Below are 15,554 nucleotides of genomic sequence, written 5' to 3' on the forward strand. Positions count from 1 at the left end.
AACATGTAGTAGAATGAACTGATTCTACCCCAATGCTTTTCAAAAGTCAAGAAAATATCATTTGTGGTTACAGTTATAGCAAGAAACACACTGCTATCACACGGCATTATTTCAGCAGGTTCAGAACTTTGAATATTGGTGCACATGTAAACTATAGACATGTTCGTTGTTTTTCCACTTCGCAATCATCGCTTTGTCCTTGTTTGTTGCAGTATTCAGTTTTGGGTTACTTAATTGTGGATGGGCACCACAAAACGTCAACAGTTTTTCAACAATTACATCACCTTCTGTCGGGGAATAAAGATCGCAAGGGGAAGAAATAAATGGCCACACCAACTGTCATGTGAAGTTTGGTGAAGGAATTATGTCTGGGCCACACACCATGCCCATTCCTTAACCTTCTATAAATAACTACCTTACTTGAATAGCGGAATCATGTTTAGTTGCTAGAGGAAGAATGGATGATCAAATATGTGTGGAGAGCAACGATAATGAGCATGATGAATGTCACTAGACTAGTAGTAGTGGCTAGTGCAATTTCCCGGGGAATAAGATGCATTGAGAATTTGATTGGAACGTAAATGAGATCTTCTCTGGAGTCCTCTTCTAGAGTTACCGTCTGGATGCAGCCGACTCTACAGTGTTGAGTTTGTGCAATTTAGTCTAGATAATGTCTGAGTTTGAAATTAGAGACTAGACTGATAGTGTGATATAACTGAACTCGATAAGTCATAGTGGCGTTTTGGGCATTACATGCTCAAGATGCTTACCAGGAGTGCTATACCGCTGCCACCTGTTTCTCAATCGTCTCCTGGTGCTTTTCCGACAAAGGCCAATGAAGAATCAGATCATGAGTTGCAATGTTTGCATACCACTGCTAGAAGGCAGGAAATTTGTGTCAATCTGAGGTCATAGAATAGTAATATGCATATAACGCTGAATAAATGGTCTCCCTGCATTCTACAAGGTCCAAGTTTTAGCTACCGACTAAGTCAACCAATGTTCCATCACATTGGGTCTTTGAAACACTTTATTAATGTCTTAAAATTTTCAAATCAAGGGTCGAGACTGAGGGAAAATGTCAAACTTAGTGCTAGAAACAATGGAGATTTCTCTGTAGAAACCATATGAACCTGGAAGCTTTTGTTTTGGAATTGATTTTGTAACTAACGTTTTAAACCATGTCAGTTATTTGTTTATAGTACATTTTGTTTCAATTGATTTAACTTGTTTATACTAACTTATTTCGTGTGAGAAATCACTGACATGTGATCAATCTTCGAGTGGGGTTTAGGAAACAAAGCAATCAGGATTCAAAAGCTCAGGGTCATGTTTGTGTGGTTTAAGAATTTGCAATGAAAATCTAAAAACGGTCAACTGTTCCAAGTCCCATAAATAAACAATTTCTTTAATTAATTACGAATTCTTGATATGACGTTCTCCGTTCCTCAAAGAATACGAAAGAAGATGCGTGTGTGTCAATCAAGAGTTTCTTAGCGCAAAGAGACTTGTGCATGCACCATATGTACATGCAGTGATGGTTTTGATACTCCATGTACATAACAGCAGCATGTTAGTTTTTTTTAGAGAAGGAGCATGTTACTTTGTGGAGATGATTATTAATGATTTGTTCTAGTTCTGATATGACAGTCTTGGCAACTCATGTCTCTGCAAGTCATACTCAGTTCGGTGACTTATCCAATGCACTAAAAATATGCAGCCCGGTGCAAGTAACTCCTGCTTGTACAAGATCCGAGGAAGTGTCGAACCACTTTGGGTAATTTGTATGCTGTCTTTCCCTATGTTTCTGCAAGAGGCTGTTTCCAGGACTCAAACCCGTTACTGTTGCGCCAAGGCTCCCTTATTTAGTGCATTTGCTTGTTAAAAAAATTAAACAAGAATTGCTGGTTATTTATTTAGAATCAAAGATATTGTTTGTGCTTATTGCGAGGCCTAAGGCTGTATATTAATTATCATAGATCCTTACAAACAAACCCTTATAGAATATTAAAAATACATTTAAATCTTGGGGGTGCCGAAGTCTTCGGCCTCCTGCATCCAACGGTGGCGCACAGTGAGCATAGCTCGATGACGCCTCTAGGCCTCCAACTCACCGGAGAATTTTTTTCAATTCTAGGAGCTTGTAGAAGTAGCGGTGGGAAAGTCATCAGTGTAGACCAGGAGACGACTGCGACTGTGATCCGCGAAGTAAATCGCCACCACGGAAAACCCCCGTTGATAATGGTCTGTAAACTCCAAAGACAACGAAGATCACGAAAGCCAACGGAATCCAGACTGGTCCATCAAAAACCTAAACCGACTAGATCCTGAAAGACTAACCTGACATACAACTTCACACACCTTCCAGGGTCATAGTCGTGCCACAAAAACACGCCAGCCAACGCCCACCACCAGTTACGAGCTATCGTTGCGCCAGTGGCCGCGCCACCCAACCGATGCCACCTAACCAGTGACTCGTCCCATTCCTTTTCCGTCACCAGCTCCCTGTAGAATGAATCGACTCGAGGCGACTACCAGCCCCCTTGGCAATCACTGCTCGCTTGAACCCCCAGCGTGCAGAGGCGAGTGCAGAGAAAAAAAAAACACTTGGTCGATGGTAACATACCTCAAAACTTCACACGATGGGACCATAGGAATGTCGAATGCGGCTGCTGGCAAGCAACAGTGAGCGAATCGCTGGAGAGGAACTCCGACGCGCGGGAGGAGAGGACGAGGCAGAGTGGGGAAATGAGACATGGCGAGCCAAGTGACAAAAATACCCTGCTAAGACAATTAGCCCACCACCCCCACACCGGTCGTGTGGTTGCCGTCTGAGAGCGAACAATTGACACAGATGATGTGGCAGCACACTCAGCACAGAGATTCGCGTGGAAGATCTGATGACTCATGACGCGTGCCGCGGATGAAATATTCCTGGCGAACTATTTTTTTGCGGGGTCCCTGGCAATTGTTAGCTCAAATAATATGATAATGGTAATTACTAAGCTCGTCGATCGGGACCTAAACTAACCTTGCAGATTGCACGCATGGGAATATCTCACCCTGGTGCATCGGTATCGTGCATGTATGGTAACAAATCCTGTGGATGTTGTTCTTTGAGTTGGACCATATCATATCTCGCCATGGTTATTTTTAGTTGCTAACCACACATACCACGTGGTAACAAATCTAGCAGACTAATTGACCAGTAAATACATAAAACCTGCGAATTACGCGCATTCCAAACCAGGAGCACTATCTCCCATAATGCACATGCGCACAAAACAGGAAATATCTCACCCTTGATGCGTGTATATATTGGTACAGTAGCTAATATTCTCAATCCAGTCGCATATCTTACTACCACTAGTACAATGCCCGTGCGTTGCTACGGGTAAAAGCAGAATACCCATGTGTTGCCACGGAATAATAAAAATATGGACACATTGATCAAATTATTCTTCTAATTTAGAAATACGGGTTAAGCGGTTACATCCAGTTTTCATCATGCAACGACAAATATAAATTCTCTTCCACTTTTTTTCCTTCTCGGCAATCTTCCTATCTTCTTAAGCAGCCAAATTGCTCGCCACCCGAGAACTTATAATTGGATATATATCATTCATTTATAAATAGTATTAGTATTCTCACTGTAAAGAAATATAAGAGTGTTTAGATCATAGTAATCTAAACACTTATATTTCTTTAGAGAGGGAGTATCACTCAACTTCACGCATCCACGTGTCACTATTACAAGGTACACAAAGATTGACAGTCAGTATTACAAGGTACATAAAGATTGAAAATTTCATAAGCCTCTTATTTCAGTAATAATAGCATAATCGATGCAACCTTCAATAATAAGCTCATTGTATGGATTGGAGTAGCGGCAGATGCCAAGATGGTGGATTCAGACATATTGTTGTAATACTTTGTAAGGTCCTCGAGAATAATCAATAAAGTGGCCGTATACATCTCCCAGATGCAGAGGCCGGAGGTCATCCTCCTTTTCTAAAAAATAAATAATAAGCTCATTGTATATAGGAAATTTCCATTTATCTTGAATCAAGAATTTGAATAATAAGTTGGATAATCTAATGTTTTCGAAGCTGGGGGATTTGTATATAATTGGTATCTTTATTACCAACACAATCATCATGGTTGTGGTCATGGCAGCAGTCGTCAAGGTCTTCACGGCGCCACCGTTCTCCTTCTGCGCAGTGGCGGAGACAAGCCCCAGGCTGCCCGGGCGGCGGCCTAGGTCCTGTGGCTTGGCTCCTTCATTTACTGTAGTGGATTTTACACTGTTTAGCACTGTACCAAGTGATTGGCCTGGGGCTTGCCCGGGTCGTGGCTTGATCCTAGCTCCGCCACTGCTTCTGCGTCTCCACCAAGTTCAAAGACGGCGTGACAGCGGCGAACAACCTATCACCGGCATTTAGGTTTGTCAGCTTTCATGTTGGCCAACTTCGCCCCGGGTTTCGACTTCTTCAGTTTCATGATTGCAGTTGCCTCGCTCTCCCTTGAAAACACCACAATCTAGCAATATAGTACCCTTGACACCGGAGTAAACCCCAGATTAAACAATGTACTATGACTTCAGAAGAATATACATTAATCTGCCATATTGCAGGGAAAACAAATCTGGAGCACAAAGTAGAGAGAAACACCTGTAACACACATGCACGATATAACATGACCTAAATGTAATAAAATATAGTTGTATTTTCTAATGGAACAAAATATGTATCTGCAGATGGTACTCAAGATGCTTCTTTTTTTTTGCCTCTCATTATTATTTTTGTTGGAGAAGAAGTTACACTTGTTACGCACTAAAAGGCACCTGGTAGCATATCATGTCATCAGATAATCTTCTGGACTGTGTTCCTACTTCCTACTGCTTCACTGATTTCTTGTACTCCCTCCGTAAACTAATATAAGAGCGTTTAGAATACTAAAATAGAGATCTAAACGCTCTTATATTAGTTTACAGAGGGAGTAGTTGCTAGAAAAATGAGATTTGTCAAACAGAAGCTTCCTTCCGCCTGCCACTGACATGCCACCGACGATGTGTGAATATTACGTGAGCAGCTACAACCTTCTTTTATGGATGAGACGATGAGCAGCTACAAACTTGATACTGTTAATGGTAGTCTCATTCTTCCAAAAAAAATAGGAAAACAAACTCATACATTTCAACACAGCTCCTTCTTCACATAAACTTCCAGTTTAAATGAAAATACTATTATTTTCGATGAAGGGAGCTTTATTACTTAAAAGGTTTAAGCATTATACCCGGCCCCTCTGCATAAATGAAAATACTAATAGCAACAAAAAAAACTTAATAAGAAAACTCCGACAATGTGGACCGAGATTGACTTGGTAGTAGATCAAATCACACGCGTTCAATCTTTGCTCAATGAGAACTGAGGAACAACTTTGTAAAAAAAACTACCCTACTCCATACTGATCATTGCATGACATCAATATTTCTCTTACAGAACTAAACTTAGACAGCCATGTAAGCTCTAAACATTGTTCTTGATTAAACGGACAAAACATAAAGGAATTAGAAGTCTCACCATCAGTATATAATGTTTCCACGCAATATTTTTGTCCGAACAACCACAATCAATATCCATTACATCCACACTCGCCTCAAGAGGGAGAGTAGACCCGCCTGCAAAATAGAGACTATAGAACATTCACATGAAGTGCTAAAAAATGTAATACCAAAATTTAATCTAATGAGGAAGCAGAGCCCGTCGCCGCATCCATGGATGGCCACCAGAGGAGTCTCCAACGCCGTGCGACGTCGACCTGCCGCAAGGGCCCGGACGGGCAACGGCACACGCATCCACCCGCTGCCCCCCCCCCCCCCGGCCCACGAGCCATGGTAGGGAAGGCCGACCGTGACCCAGGTCGCCCGCAACTCGCGGCGCCAGAGGCGGATCTGGGCGCGCCACCGCCACCACCAGCCTCCAGCCTGCACCACCACCGCACTGCCCATCGCATCGCTGGCATGCGCCGCTGACAGCCCACGTCGGCGCGCTGCCGAGCTGCCACGGCCAGCGCCAAGCGCCGCATCCGGCCAGAGGCGTCCGGCCCTCACAGAAACCCCCACGCGCGGAGACGAGAAGGCCCCGCCACCGCCAGCGACCGCGAGGGGGGAGGGAGAGGAGGAGGGGGGACCGGCGGTGGTGCTAGGGTTGCCCCCCGGACGCTTGCGGGAGCGTCGCGGGAGGGAGGAGGGGAGGTTCCGGTTCTTTAGTCCCTTCAAAAGCTCCTCTACAATGGAGTATCAATTTCATAAAATAAACAACATACTGACCAAAATACGTTAAGAAGTAAGTTGTACAAGATTCAGCTTACCTTATGCTTGGAAAGAGCCTTTCCAATCATTTTATTGGTTCATCTGTCTCTAGTAAGGCACAAGCCAACTTCCCTCTATTTGTAGTATGTAGAAACGATCCTAGCGTAAGGTTGAGCAAGCAAACAACTCACATATTGCTGGAAATGTTTTAGAAATTATATATTTTAGTAAACATGGCTGACCTGTAAAAAGTTATGGGTCTTTCTCAGTTTGGTAGTGCAGAGCTCAACAACTGAAACAAAAAATACATGCTGGGTCGAGACAAGCTGAAACATGGCTTAAAGCACATCAAATGAAACATGGGTGTGGTGTGGTGGGGGGATGGAGTTCGTTGTCACTGCTCGCTGAAGGTTGATAATATAACTGGAATTTCAATCGTCGGAAGCACATAAGCTAATTTCAACCCTTTGTCAAAAGCCAAAATGAAGGCAACCACATCACATCCCATGAGATAGAAGATTAGAGAACTTACCATCAAGATGGAAACCGGGACGGGTTCCCTTCGTCGGATGTTGGTAGACGACGTCAAAATCAGGGCAAGTCACATTACCAAACGGACAACGGTGGCTTGGCCAGTTCACAAACCCATGGCGTCTACTCCTCATCGACTCCCGTTCCTTCGTCGGCATCATGGGTCGGGCATCAACGACAGTCTCCCATTGCTGCTGAGCACGGACTCCAATGTGACAACGCCAAAGTTGCAAGTTGTCTTGATTGGACTACAACACAAAAAACATCATTCAAATGGCAGATTATAAATATGCAAGAGAAAATTATATTGCGCTATCGAATATATCAGACAATCTCTGTCTTCTCCATGCTGCACGCAACAAAGAATGCTAGATTTTGGTCGATGCCTTGAGTTAACTGATGCATGGTAAATAGTAGATCGTGATCCAAAATTTGTACATGCCTTGGGTTTGTTTATGCAAATGAAATAGTATTGATCATCTATGAATTTTACAGTATACTTCTTTATGACTACAGGGAGATGGAAGTGCAGTTTGTTTATGTACGTACTAATTTAGGTAAGTTTACAACCGATCGAGTTCAATCAAGTTGCCATTTCTAGCTAAAGCGTAGAGGTTATAGAACATACACCTATTGCATGTTATTCCAGAAAGTGCTTAACGATGCAATACTAAAATTTAATCTAATGAGTACGCTGATCTCGAACATGAAAAGGACGAGAATAGAAGGCCAGAACATGCATATATCTCAAAAACAAACTTTCCTTGCTTAGATATATCTATGAAACAACAACTTCACACCAATAAATCAAAAGAGAAATTTCTTCAAATAGGTTGTGGCCAACGTGAGTGAATATAGTCCATTATATCTACTGAAGTCCAAATGCATGGATTGGTTAGTGAGCTTTCAGAGTGATATAAAGTAGAAATCTAGGACCCTAAATCTTTTTTCGTCGGCCAACACAAACAATCTGAAGACTTAACAGAATAAATGCAAAGATAAAAAAGGCAAACCTTATTGTGAAATTTTGAAGCAGGTGAGCCTCGTCAAAGTTTTGTATATTATACTGCCGTTCCATCGCAATATGGCACCCATGCATCAACGAAATGTCGGCCGACGAGCCTCCTAGCCTCCGCCGAGCTAGCTGCATCATCCTACCAAGGAGCCACCGCGCCTGGCAGAGAAAGGCCCCCCAACGCCATGGAAGGGGACACTTCAGTTCTCTTTATTTCCAGTTTATAGTACTGGTCCTGCAAGTTACATCAGGTCAATCTATTTTAGAAAGAAACCAAATATTGTTACTCGGAGAAAGATATTAGTGTAGCTTTGATAGCAATGACAACATACCATGATTCCACCAGGGCCAACGGCTGATAATTATGTGTTTGTTGTATTTGTTGCCTAGCGATGACCCTGTGAGCCGGTGCTTATCTCAATTTGATGGGATCTTGCAGTAGATCTGAGATATTGTGAAATTTGTCAACACAGATGCTGGATTATTGAAAATTAGTTGCACAAATGGATCATTTGTGCTGTGTGTACCTTCCTAGAATAGCTGCCGCTTCAGAAATAGTTGGATTTATGTACCATCGAGTTGCCAGACAGGACTTGAAGGTCAAGTTTCCTGTACAAAAAATTTAACGGGTAATTTTAATTTCTTATCTAAATTGTGCAGGATGGATATAAGATGACGATACGTACTTACATTAAATTCATGTACTGGCATGCCAACAAATAGAACTATAATGGGTTCTTGAGCAGACCACCGTTGTAGCTTGTCTGCATCAAGGGCATCTGCTAATTTTCCCCAAAACATCACAACGGCGGGCATTCTGGAAAGATGTATCATTGTTTCAGTGGAGAGATAAGAACACAGAATGAAAAATGATAAAAGTTGGCGCACATTTGTGATGTGATTTTCTCATATCTGGTCAATCGATCCGCCGCTCGGCGCAAATATTCTTGCGATGCTGGTAACTAATCCAACATTCACAAGTTCAGTAAATTGTAAGTTGTAAGAAGTGGAAAATTATACAATAAAAACAATTCTTAAGAGTTGCTGACCTGACAACAAAACAATTTGTTTAATGCAGCTTTGGTACTGTGTACATTGTAGGTGGTATATCCATACTTGGGAAAGTTTGGTGGCTGAGGCACAATTGGTTCCACGGTAGTTTTTTGGGCAAACACTACTCTCCATGGACGATCTACAGTTTTGTATCTTTCCCTAGCATATTGAACCTGGTAAGCGCCAAGCTTGTAAATTGTTGTTCCTTCAGAGATCCTGTTCTTGAAGAGTTGTACTTGGAAATTTGGAATTGTGCCTTCCATTGTTCCACCCTAGAAAGGAAGTAAATATGTGTATGGTAAACAGGTCACTGCCTTCAGGACCCCAATGTTCTCATATCCTTGTAATGCGGACGGTAAGGATGCCTCTGCTGGAATATCTTGTAACGTCTCAGCAGCATTTCATCCATCTATGAATTTTCAAAATAAATATATGTATAAGAAAACCTGCTCACCAGAGCAACAAAATTACTGTGATTTAACAGAGACTATTGAACTCATGGCAAAAAAAAAATCTAAACGCATGCATCTCCAATATATATGTTTCTTTCTTTCCAAATCCAGCCAGACCACCCCAGCCAGCACAATCCAGTGCATTTTTTTTCTGAAACTGAAAAAATGGAGATGTACTACTTGTCAGCTTACATACACAACGAAACAACGTAAGCATCCTAACTTAACAAATAATAACAGGGCACCAACTACAGCTATGCTAACTATTAGCACCACAACACCAAAGAAAAAGGGAAGAAACTGCCAACATTTATAGCTAGCTATAGGAGAGACCACCATGCTAGAATGCAAATGAAGCCCAAAATGGTTCACTTAGTGTTGTCACATGTGAAGAACACATTACAACATCTAAGAGGGGCAAAGGACAACCTGACATGGTAAGATCAGCAAGTACTTCCGCAGATGCACCCAGCCACAAATTTGAGTATCGCCTTCTCGGATGGTGATCGAGAGTAACGAACAATAAAGTGATTAAGCAAACAAATTACATGTACGTTGTTCTTTAAGTTTCTATTAACAGATGCATGATTTGTTGAACTTGACAGATTCTTGAAATCACCATCTTTGAACACATGAGCTGTGGGAAAATTTGTATTGGTGAGAGCAAGCTAAACCGAACCTAGTTCAACAAACAATTGAGCCATCCAATGCATGTTTCTTGTTCATTTTTACTCAGAATATTGTTTGTTGGCATTGCAGACATTCCATTGAACGCATATAATAGCTTTGTGTTAACTCAGCAGGCTTGGCTAAAATTCTCTAATGGTAGAAGAGAAAGGAGAGAAGATGACCTCCTGCTTTATCTGTCGCATCTGCCATAGCCAAGGTGAGGGTTCTTGCAGCCGTAGGAAGAATAGAAGATAATGCCGAACAGGGTGAAGCGCCCCTTAGCAGCACTAATGACGCGGACGTGGGCACCGCAGCGGCCGTCGACTGGGAATAAAACGACACAACAACAATAATAACAAGGCATACGATGAGTATAATTTGCTGCATCTCGCACCTTATTGGAATTTTGAGTTCCCAGCTCACTGAATTTGTGGGTTCACATCTCACGTAAGCACATTGAATGAAACTACTTGTGAGTAGGAAGAATAGAGAAAAGTACTTGTTCACATCTCTAATATTAACGGACAGGTGCCTCTCACCTTGGGATTCAGGTTCTTTCCTGGCTAGAGGTTAGTCCTGATCCAAAGCTGAAATTGGAAAACAAACAATGTCAGGTCAAATACACAATAGCAACAGAAGAAGTTTATTTTTTCTGTCCGATGATAATAGCTTTCAGTTTCACAAATGTAGAAACTAAGACATACAAAAATCCAGCTTTCAAAAATTTATGTAATCTAAAAATCATGAAGATATTTCACAAGAAAAAACATGAAGGTACACACAACAACTCAAAAAATTCCCCAGACCAACACTAAATAAATGGGCGACTGGCAGAAGTGTGAGCCGTTGAGGCATTAGACAAACCTATTTTGCTATGGCGCAGTATGGATAGCAGTAGCAGGCAGACTTTGCACAGCTGGAACCTGCTTTTCATGGAGGGTGCTTGTGGTACCTGAACCAGCTCCACCCGTTGGAGGACTTGTCGTAGTAAGTGTGATCGACCGCGCGCCAGGCCTCTAGGAACATCAGGTTCTCCTCCGTGAGCGCCGGCGCTGCTTGGGTCGGTCAAAACAATGAATCAACGAGAATCAAAGCGAACGTCAATCTGAACCCTCGGCTAGCTCGCGTTGCTTCGTCCTTGCGGAACATGGCCTGGAATCCAGGACACTCCAAACTCATCTCGAGTCTTTTGGCAGTGATTCCTTGCGCAGCTCCTTCCTCCACGGGGTCATGTGAGCCCGGGTAGCAGCAGCTTACCCATCAAATGCACGACAGGAGAAGCACACATGTATTTATATGGCAATTGACGAGACATTCACCAAGATATAACAGAACAGAAATTTTGTAGTTCATCTCAAGGAAAAGGGCATGGCTAGAGATTCATTACCGCAATGGGATGGTGTGGTGGACGAAGACATGGGACAGGGGAGGCAAAGCCGTTGCGTCCGTCCAGATGCACGTGGACCACCACAGGACGGTCTGGCTGGATCTGGTTGGAGCAAGCGGCGGAGACCTACAAGTGCAGCCACCGGCGGCGGCAACCGCCTCACGCCCCTCCTCCTTGAGATGATGTACAGGGAATCAACTACGGCCGGATCTAGAGCGTCGGCAGGTGGGGAGGCCGCGGCAGTCGTGGCACCGATGGAGACCCATGGCGTGGCGTCCTTGTAAGGGAGGCGGTGTCGCGAGAGAGAGGGGTCTTTAGAGGGGCACAGGATCTTGGCGCCGGCGAAGGGCAACTCTTCTCGGATCTCAGCGGCGGCGAAGGGAGCGTCCTCTCCGATCGAGAACGCACGGGCGGCGGCGATGGGATGCGAGTGCGAGGCGGCGGCGATGGGATGCGAGTGCGAGGCGGCGGCGATGGGATCTGGTGGTGTGGCGTGGTGGCCTGGAAGGGATCTGATGCGAGTGCGAGCTCGAGGGCACCTGGAGGCCTCATTCCGAGACGATTTTTTTTCGCTGGTTAATCGTCGTAGGGTTTTTTTTTCGCTGGTTAATCATCGTAGGTTTTTTTTTCGTCGCTTGTCTCGGGCGCGACCTGAAGAGCGCGGGGGCTGGCAGAGGATTTGGTACGTGGTTTTTTCGGTTCGTGGCGGGTCAGCATTAGGTCGGAAAAGGGGGGAGGAGGTACCAAAATAGGTACCAAATATAACCGGGTGAGGTGGGACGAAAATAAAACCCGGAACGCGACCTACTAACTGAGACATTAGGAGTTTAGATAACTCTGTGATCTGCAAACCGTATCACAGGTATGTGGTCCTAGCTTGTATATACAAGGATTCTGCCGATATGCACACATCCTCTCATCAATCAATCACATTGACAGCGCGTATCTATGTACCTGATACTTATTTTGTACAGCACCCTCTATATATACTGAGACAAGAGGGGGTCATGGCCATTGCCTCAAATCTCTAACTGTGTCGCAATCTCGTCAACGCCATGAAGGGGGGCAGCATGGTGTATACAGTTGCTGTTTTGTTCATCGGGTGCCTAGTCATGGTTGGACAATGTAAGCACATCTTCTCTATCATATTGTTTATATCCTTGCAGCCAGCCCACTATATTTCAAAAGTATTGTTCCTTCTATCTACATAAGATAAGATACTTGCCTATTGTGCACGGATAACCATATAATATGTCATATGTAATAGGTCGTCCCGAGCCCGAGAGCACATACGAAGACGGACATCGCAACACGGCTACGGTGGACTCATCATTAGATGACAACAAACTTACCTTGGAATGGTGTGTGGCAAGGGATTGTGTGACCAAAGGTGGAGCGCATGCCAATCATTGCTTTTGCTGCCTCAATGCGCCTGGAGCACCTTGTTTTAATTCGAGAGTGGAATGTCAGATTCAATGCCCAAGTATGCTACCAGGAAAATAAGGGTGTCCATAGTAGGAAATAGGTTTAAGTTGTCATTATCTATGCAATTTGAGTCATGGGCGAGTATTAAATTATGTTGAGAATTAAACATTTTGGTTGATGATTACGAGAGTGGTGATACCTTAAGACCACCTATCACTACAAAAAAAATATACTTCCGTGATGATACGTGTTTGTCACAGTAGGTCGTGTTTTTTGTCATGCATGTACATCCATGACAAATTTATGACAGAATCAAGATAGTCATACCTGTGATGTCGTAGAAGTGTTTCATGACATTACCAAAATTATCATCACGGAAGTGTCCACTTCCATGACGATAACTCGCGCATCACAGAAGTGCTTTCGTAAAGGGTGACCGACACGTGGCATCCACCGTAACGGAACGCCGTTAAGCTATCGGGTCAGATTTTGGATACGATAACCCGTTAATAGCCCCGACCAATGGGGATTTTCCACATGTAAAATCATCATTGGCTGGAGGAGACACGTGTCAGGTCCGCGCTGGCACAGGTGTCACTCATCCAATGGGCGAGATGCGCCTATGATATGTTGACACGTGGACCGGCCCATCAAGTTTAAATGGGCCGGCCCAACTAAAGGCCCACAAGATTTTGTGGACCATAATGGGCCGGCCCAGCTAAAGGCCCATGAGATTTTGCGGGCCATAATGGGCTGGCCCAGCTAACGGCCCACAAAATTTCGCGGGCCATAATGGGCCGGCCCAGGTAAAGGCCCACAAGATTCTTGCGGATCATAATGGGCCGGCCCGGCTAAAGGCCCACAAGATTTCGCCGACATTAACGGGCCGGCCCAGCTGTAGGCCCACAAGAATTTGAGGGCCCTAGTAGGCCGGCCCATTAACTGACTGCCATGTTTTGGGCCAAATGCCGGCCCATATTTGATCCGGTCCATTAATGGTCTGCCACGTTCCGGGCCTAATAGTGGCTCATATGAGATCCGGCCCGTTAAAAGCCTACCACGTTCTGGGCCAAATTACGGCCCAGATCAGGTACGACCCTTTAAGAGGCTATGAGCTTAATTATGGCCCATATCAGATTCGGCCCGTCAACTGGACACTATGCTTTTGGGCCCACTTGCTAGAGGCCCACTTAGTAATTCGGCCTGACATTAGTTTTGGCCTCTTAAGGACCCGTTTAACATTTCGGCCCTATATTAATTTCGGCCTGTTAAATGCCCATCATATTGTTGGGCCTAACTACGGCCCGGTTTGCACCCGGCCTGCTCGGAGCCGATATCTGATTGGGCCAAATAAGGACCGAGACAATTTTGGCATGTTAAAAGCCCGTTATTTGATTCGCACAATCATGGGCCGAGGTTCATTTCGGGCTGCTGCTGGCCCTATTAGCTGTTCGGCACGTTTCAGGCCAAACCTACATCGTGATTGCAATGACGGCCCGATTATGTACCATAATTTTACGGTTTGGCCGGTTTACTGCGAAGATAGTAAAATAACTGCAGCATCGTGAATAAGAAAAAACCTAGACTATACAATAAAGAAATTAAAGCATATTACATCCACTGGGCATCAAAGTTCGCCACTATGATAATAAAGCACAAGCAGACAACAGATTATATACACTGGGCATCAAAGATCGCCACTAGTGCAAATAAACACGCCGACAAAATAATATACAAAACCGACAGCACTTCAATAGAGTTCAAGAAAGGTTAGCCCTGCTGGGGAGCTGCAGCGCAAGCAGCTGAGCAAGATGATGAGACTGCGCTTGTTCAACACTTAAATCTTCCTCACTCTGAAAGATAAACAAGAAGACAGATGATAGGTTTTGCACATAAAAGTATCAGTGCTGACAATTCATCACATTTCTTACTGACGAATAAAGTGACACAGTTTAAAATTGCATTAACACAATATGGTATTGTTGAGGTCAAGACATGGCAGGAAATGACATTGTGAAGGAGTTAGCAGCTTCACGACACCACTGGATTACAGATCAAGAACTCATAAGTATCAATAGTTAGTGTGCTGTCAATTGATCCCATTTCAGATTGGCAAATAAAGAGATGGTTTAAATAATACTCTCTCCGTCCGGAATTACTTGTCATCAAAACAGATGTGTCTAGAACTAAAATACATCTAGATACATCCATTTCAATGACAAGTATTTTTGGACGGAGGGAGTGGTAGAATGATATGACATTGTTCATAGTTAAGACATTGCAGAATATGACATTGTGCTGTAGTGGGTAGGTTCACCACACCACTGGATTACGGATGAAGAACAGAAGCATACATGTAGTGCAAAAGAAGATCACTTGCTCTGTATACTTTAATTTACATGGTATGAATAAGGAACTTGGTTGTACAACTGAAAACTTAAATTGAGAAAGGACAAAGTTTTGTTTATGAACTACTCCCTCCGTTCTAAAATAGATGACCCAACTTTATACTAACTTCAGTATAAAATTGGGTCATCTATTTTGGAACGGAGGGAGTACATAGTAAACTTTAAACATGCAATTTGATGCAAACACCAAAAATAAACAGCTGTTGCAGTCATGCCTAACCAAATATATACAACAAAGTTTGAAGGCTTGAGATGCACAAACTTACATCATTGGTGAAGACAGGCTCTATAAAGGCCTTGT

The 15,554-nt window shown here is 43.6% G+C and overlaps 1 protein-coding gene across 16 annotated transcripts; it reads right to left on the reverse strand.

Annotated features, from left to right (window-relative positions):
• Window positions 1-4,029: 4,029 nt before the first annotated feature.
• On the reverse strand, window positions 4,030-11,790 carry LOC123135586 (uncharacterized). Of its 16 annotated transcripts, XR_006466075.1 has the most exons (15): window positions 11,421-11,778; window positions 10,898-11,285; window positions 10,573-10,620; window positions 10,216-10,357; window positions 8,909-9,321; window positions 8,748-8,821; window positions 8,550-8,676; window positions 8,387-8,468; window positions 8,192-8,303; window positions 7,858-8,094; window positions 6,846-7,092; window positions 6,556-6,605; window positions 6,373-6,472; window positions 5,583-6,288; window positions 4,043-4,555 (listed from the first exon to the last, which is right to left on the reverse strand). XR_006466075.1 is itself a non-coding variant. In XM_044554719.1 (8 exons), the coding sequence occupies exons 4-8, from the start codon at window positions 9,173-9,175 to the stop codon at window positions 8,246-8,248; spliced, it is 612 nt and encodes a 203-aa protein (XP_044410654.1). In that variant the 5' UTR covers window positions 9,176-9,321; window positions 10,573-10,620; window positions 10,986-11,285; window positions 11,421-11,790; the 3' UTR covers window position 8,245. The 16 variants fall into 16 exon arrangements, 4 of the variants coding, with proteins under 4 accessions (XP_044410654.1, XP_044410653.1, XP_044410652.1 ...); XR_006466081.1 differs by lacking the exon at window positions 6,556-6,605 and having other exon boundaries at window positions 4,030-4,555; window positions 6,373-6,555; window positions 8,909-9,521; window positions 11,421-11,782; XR_006466083.1 differs by lacking the exon at window positions 6,556-6,605 and having other exon boundaries at window positions 4,037-4,555; window positions 6,373-6,555; window positions 10,986-11,085; window positions 11,421-11,780.
• Window positions 11,791-15,554: the final 3,764 nt, after the last annotated feature.

The sequence above is a fragment of the Triticum aestivum genome, chromosome 6B (assembly GCF_018294505.1).
Source record: "Triticum aestivum cultivar Chinese Spring chromosome 6B, IWGSC CS RefSeq v2.1, whole genome shotgun sequence".
Classification (NCBI taxonomy): Eukaryota; Viridiplantae; Streptophyta; class Magnoliopsida; order Poales; family Poaceae; genus Triticum; species Triticum aestivum.

Coding starts and splice junctions, on each gene's coding strand:
- LOC123135586 (XM_044554719.1), bottom strand. CDS start 9,175: ATGGAAGGCACAATTCCAAATTTCCAAGTACAACTCTTCAAGAACAGG. Junction 8,677..8,747: donor GAGAAAATCACATCACAAAT/GTGCGCCAACTT, acceptor ACATCTTTCCAG/AATGCCCGCCGTTGTGATGT. Junction 8,304..8,386: donor GCGGCAGCTATTCTAGGAAG/GTACACACAGCA, acceptor ACAATATCTCAG/ATCTACTGCAAGATCCCATC.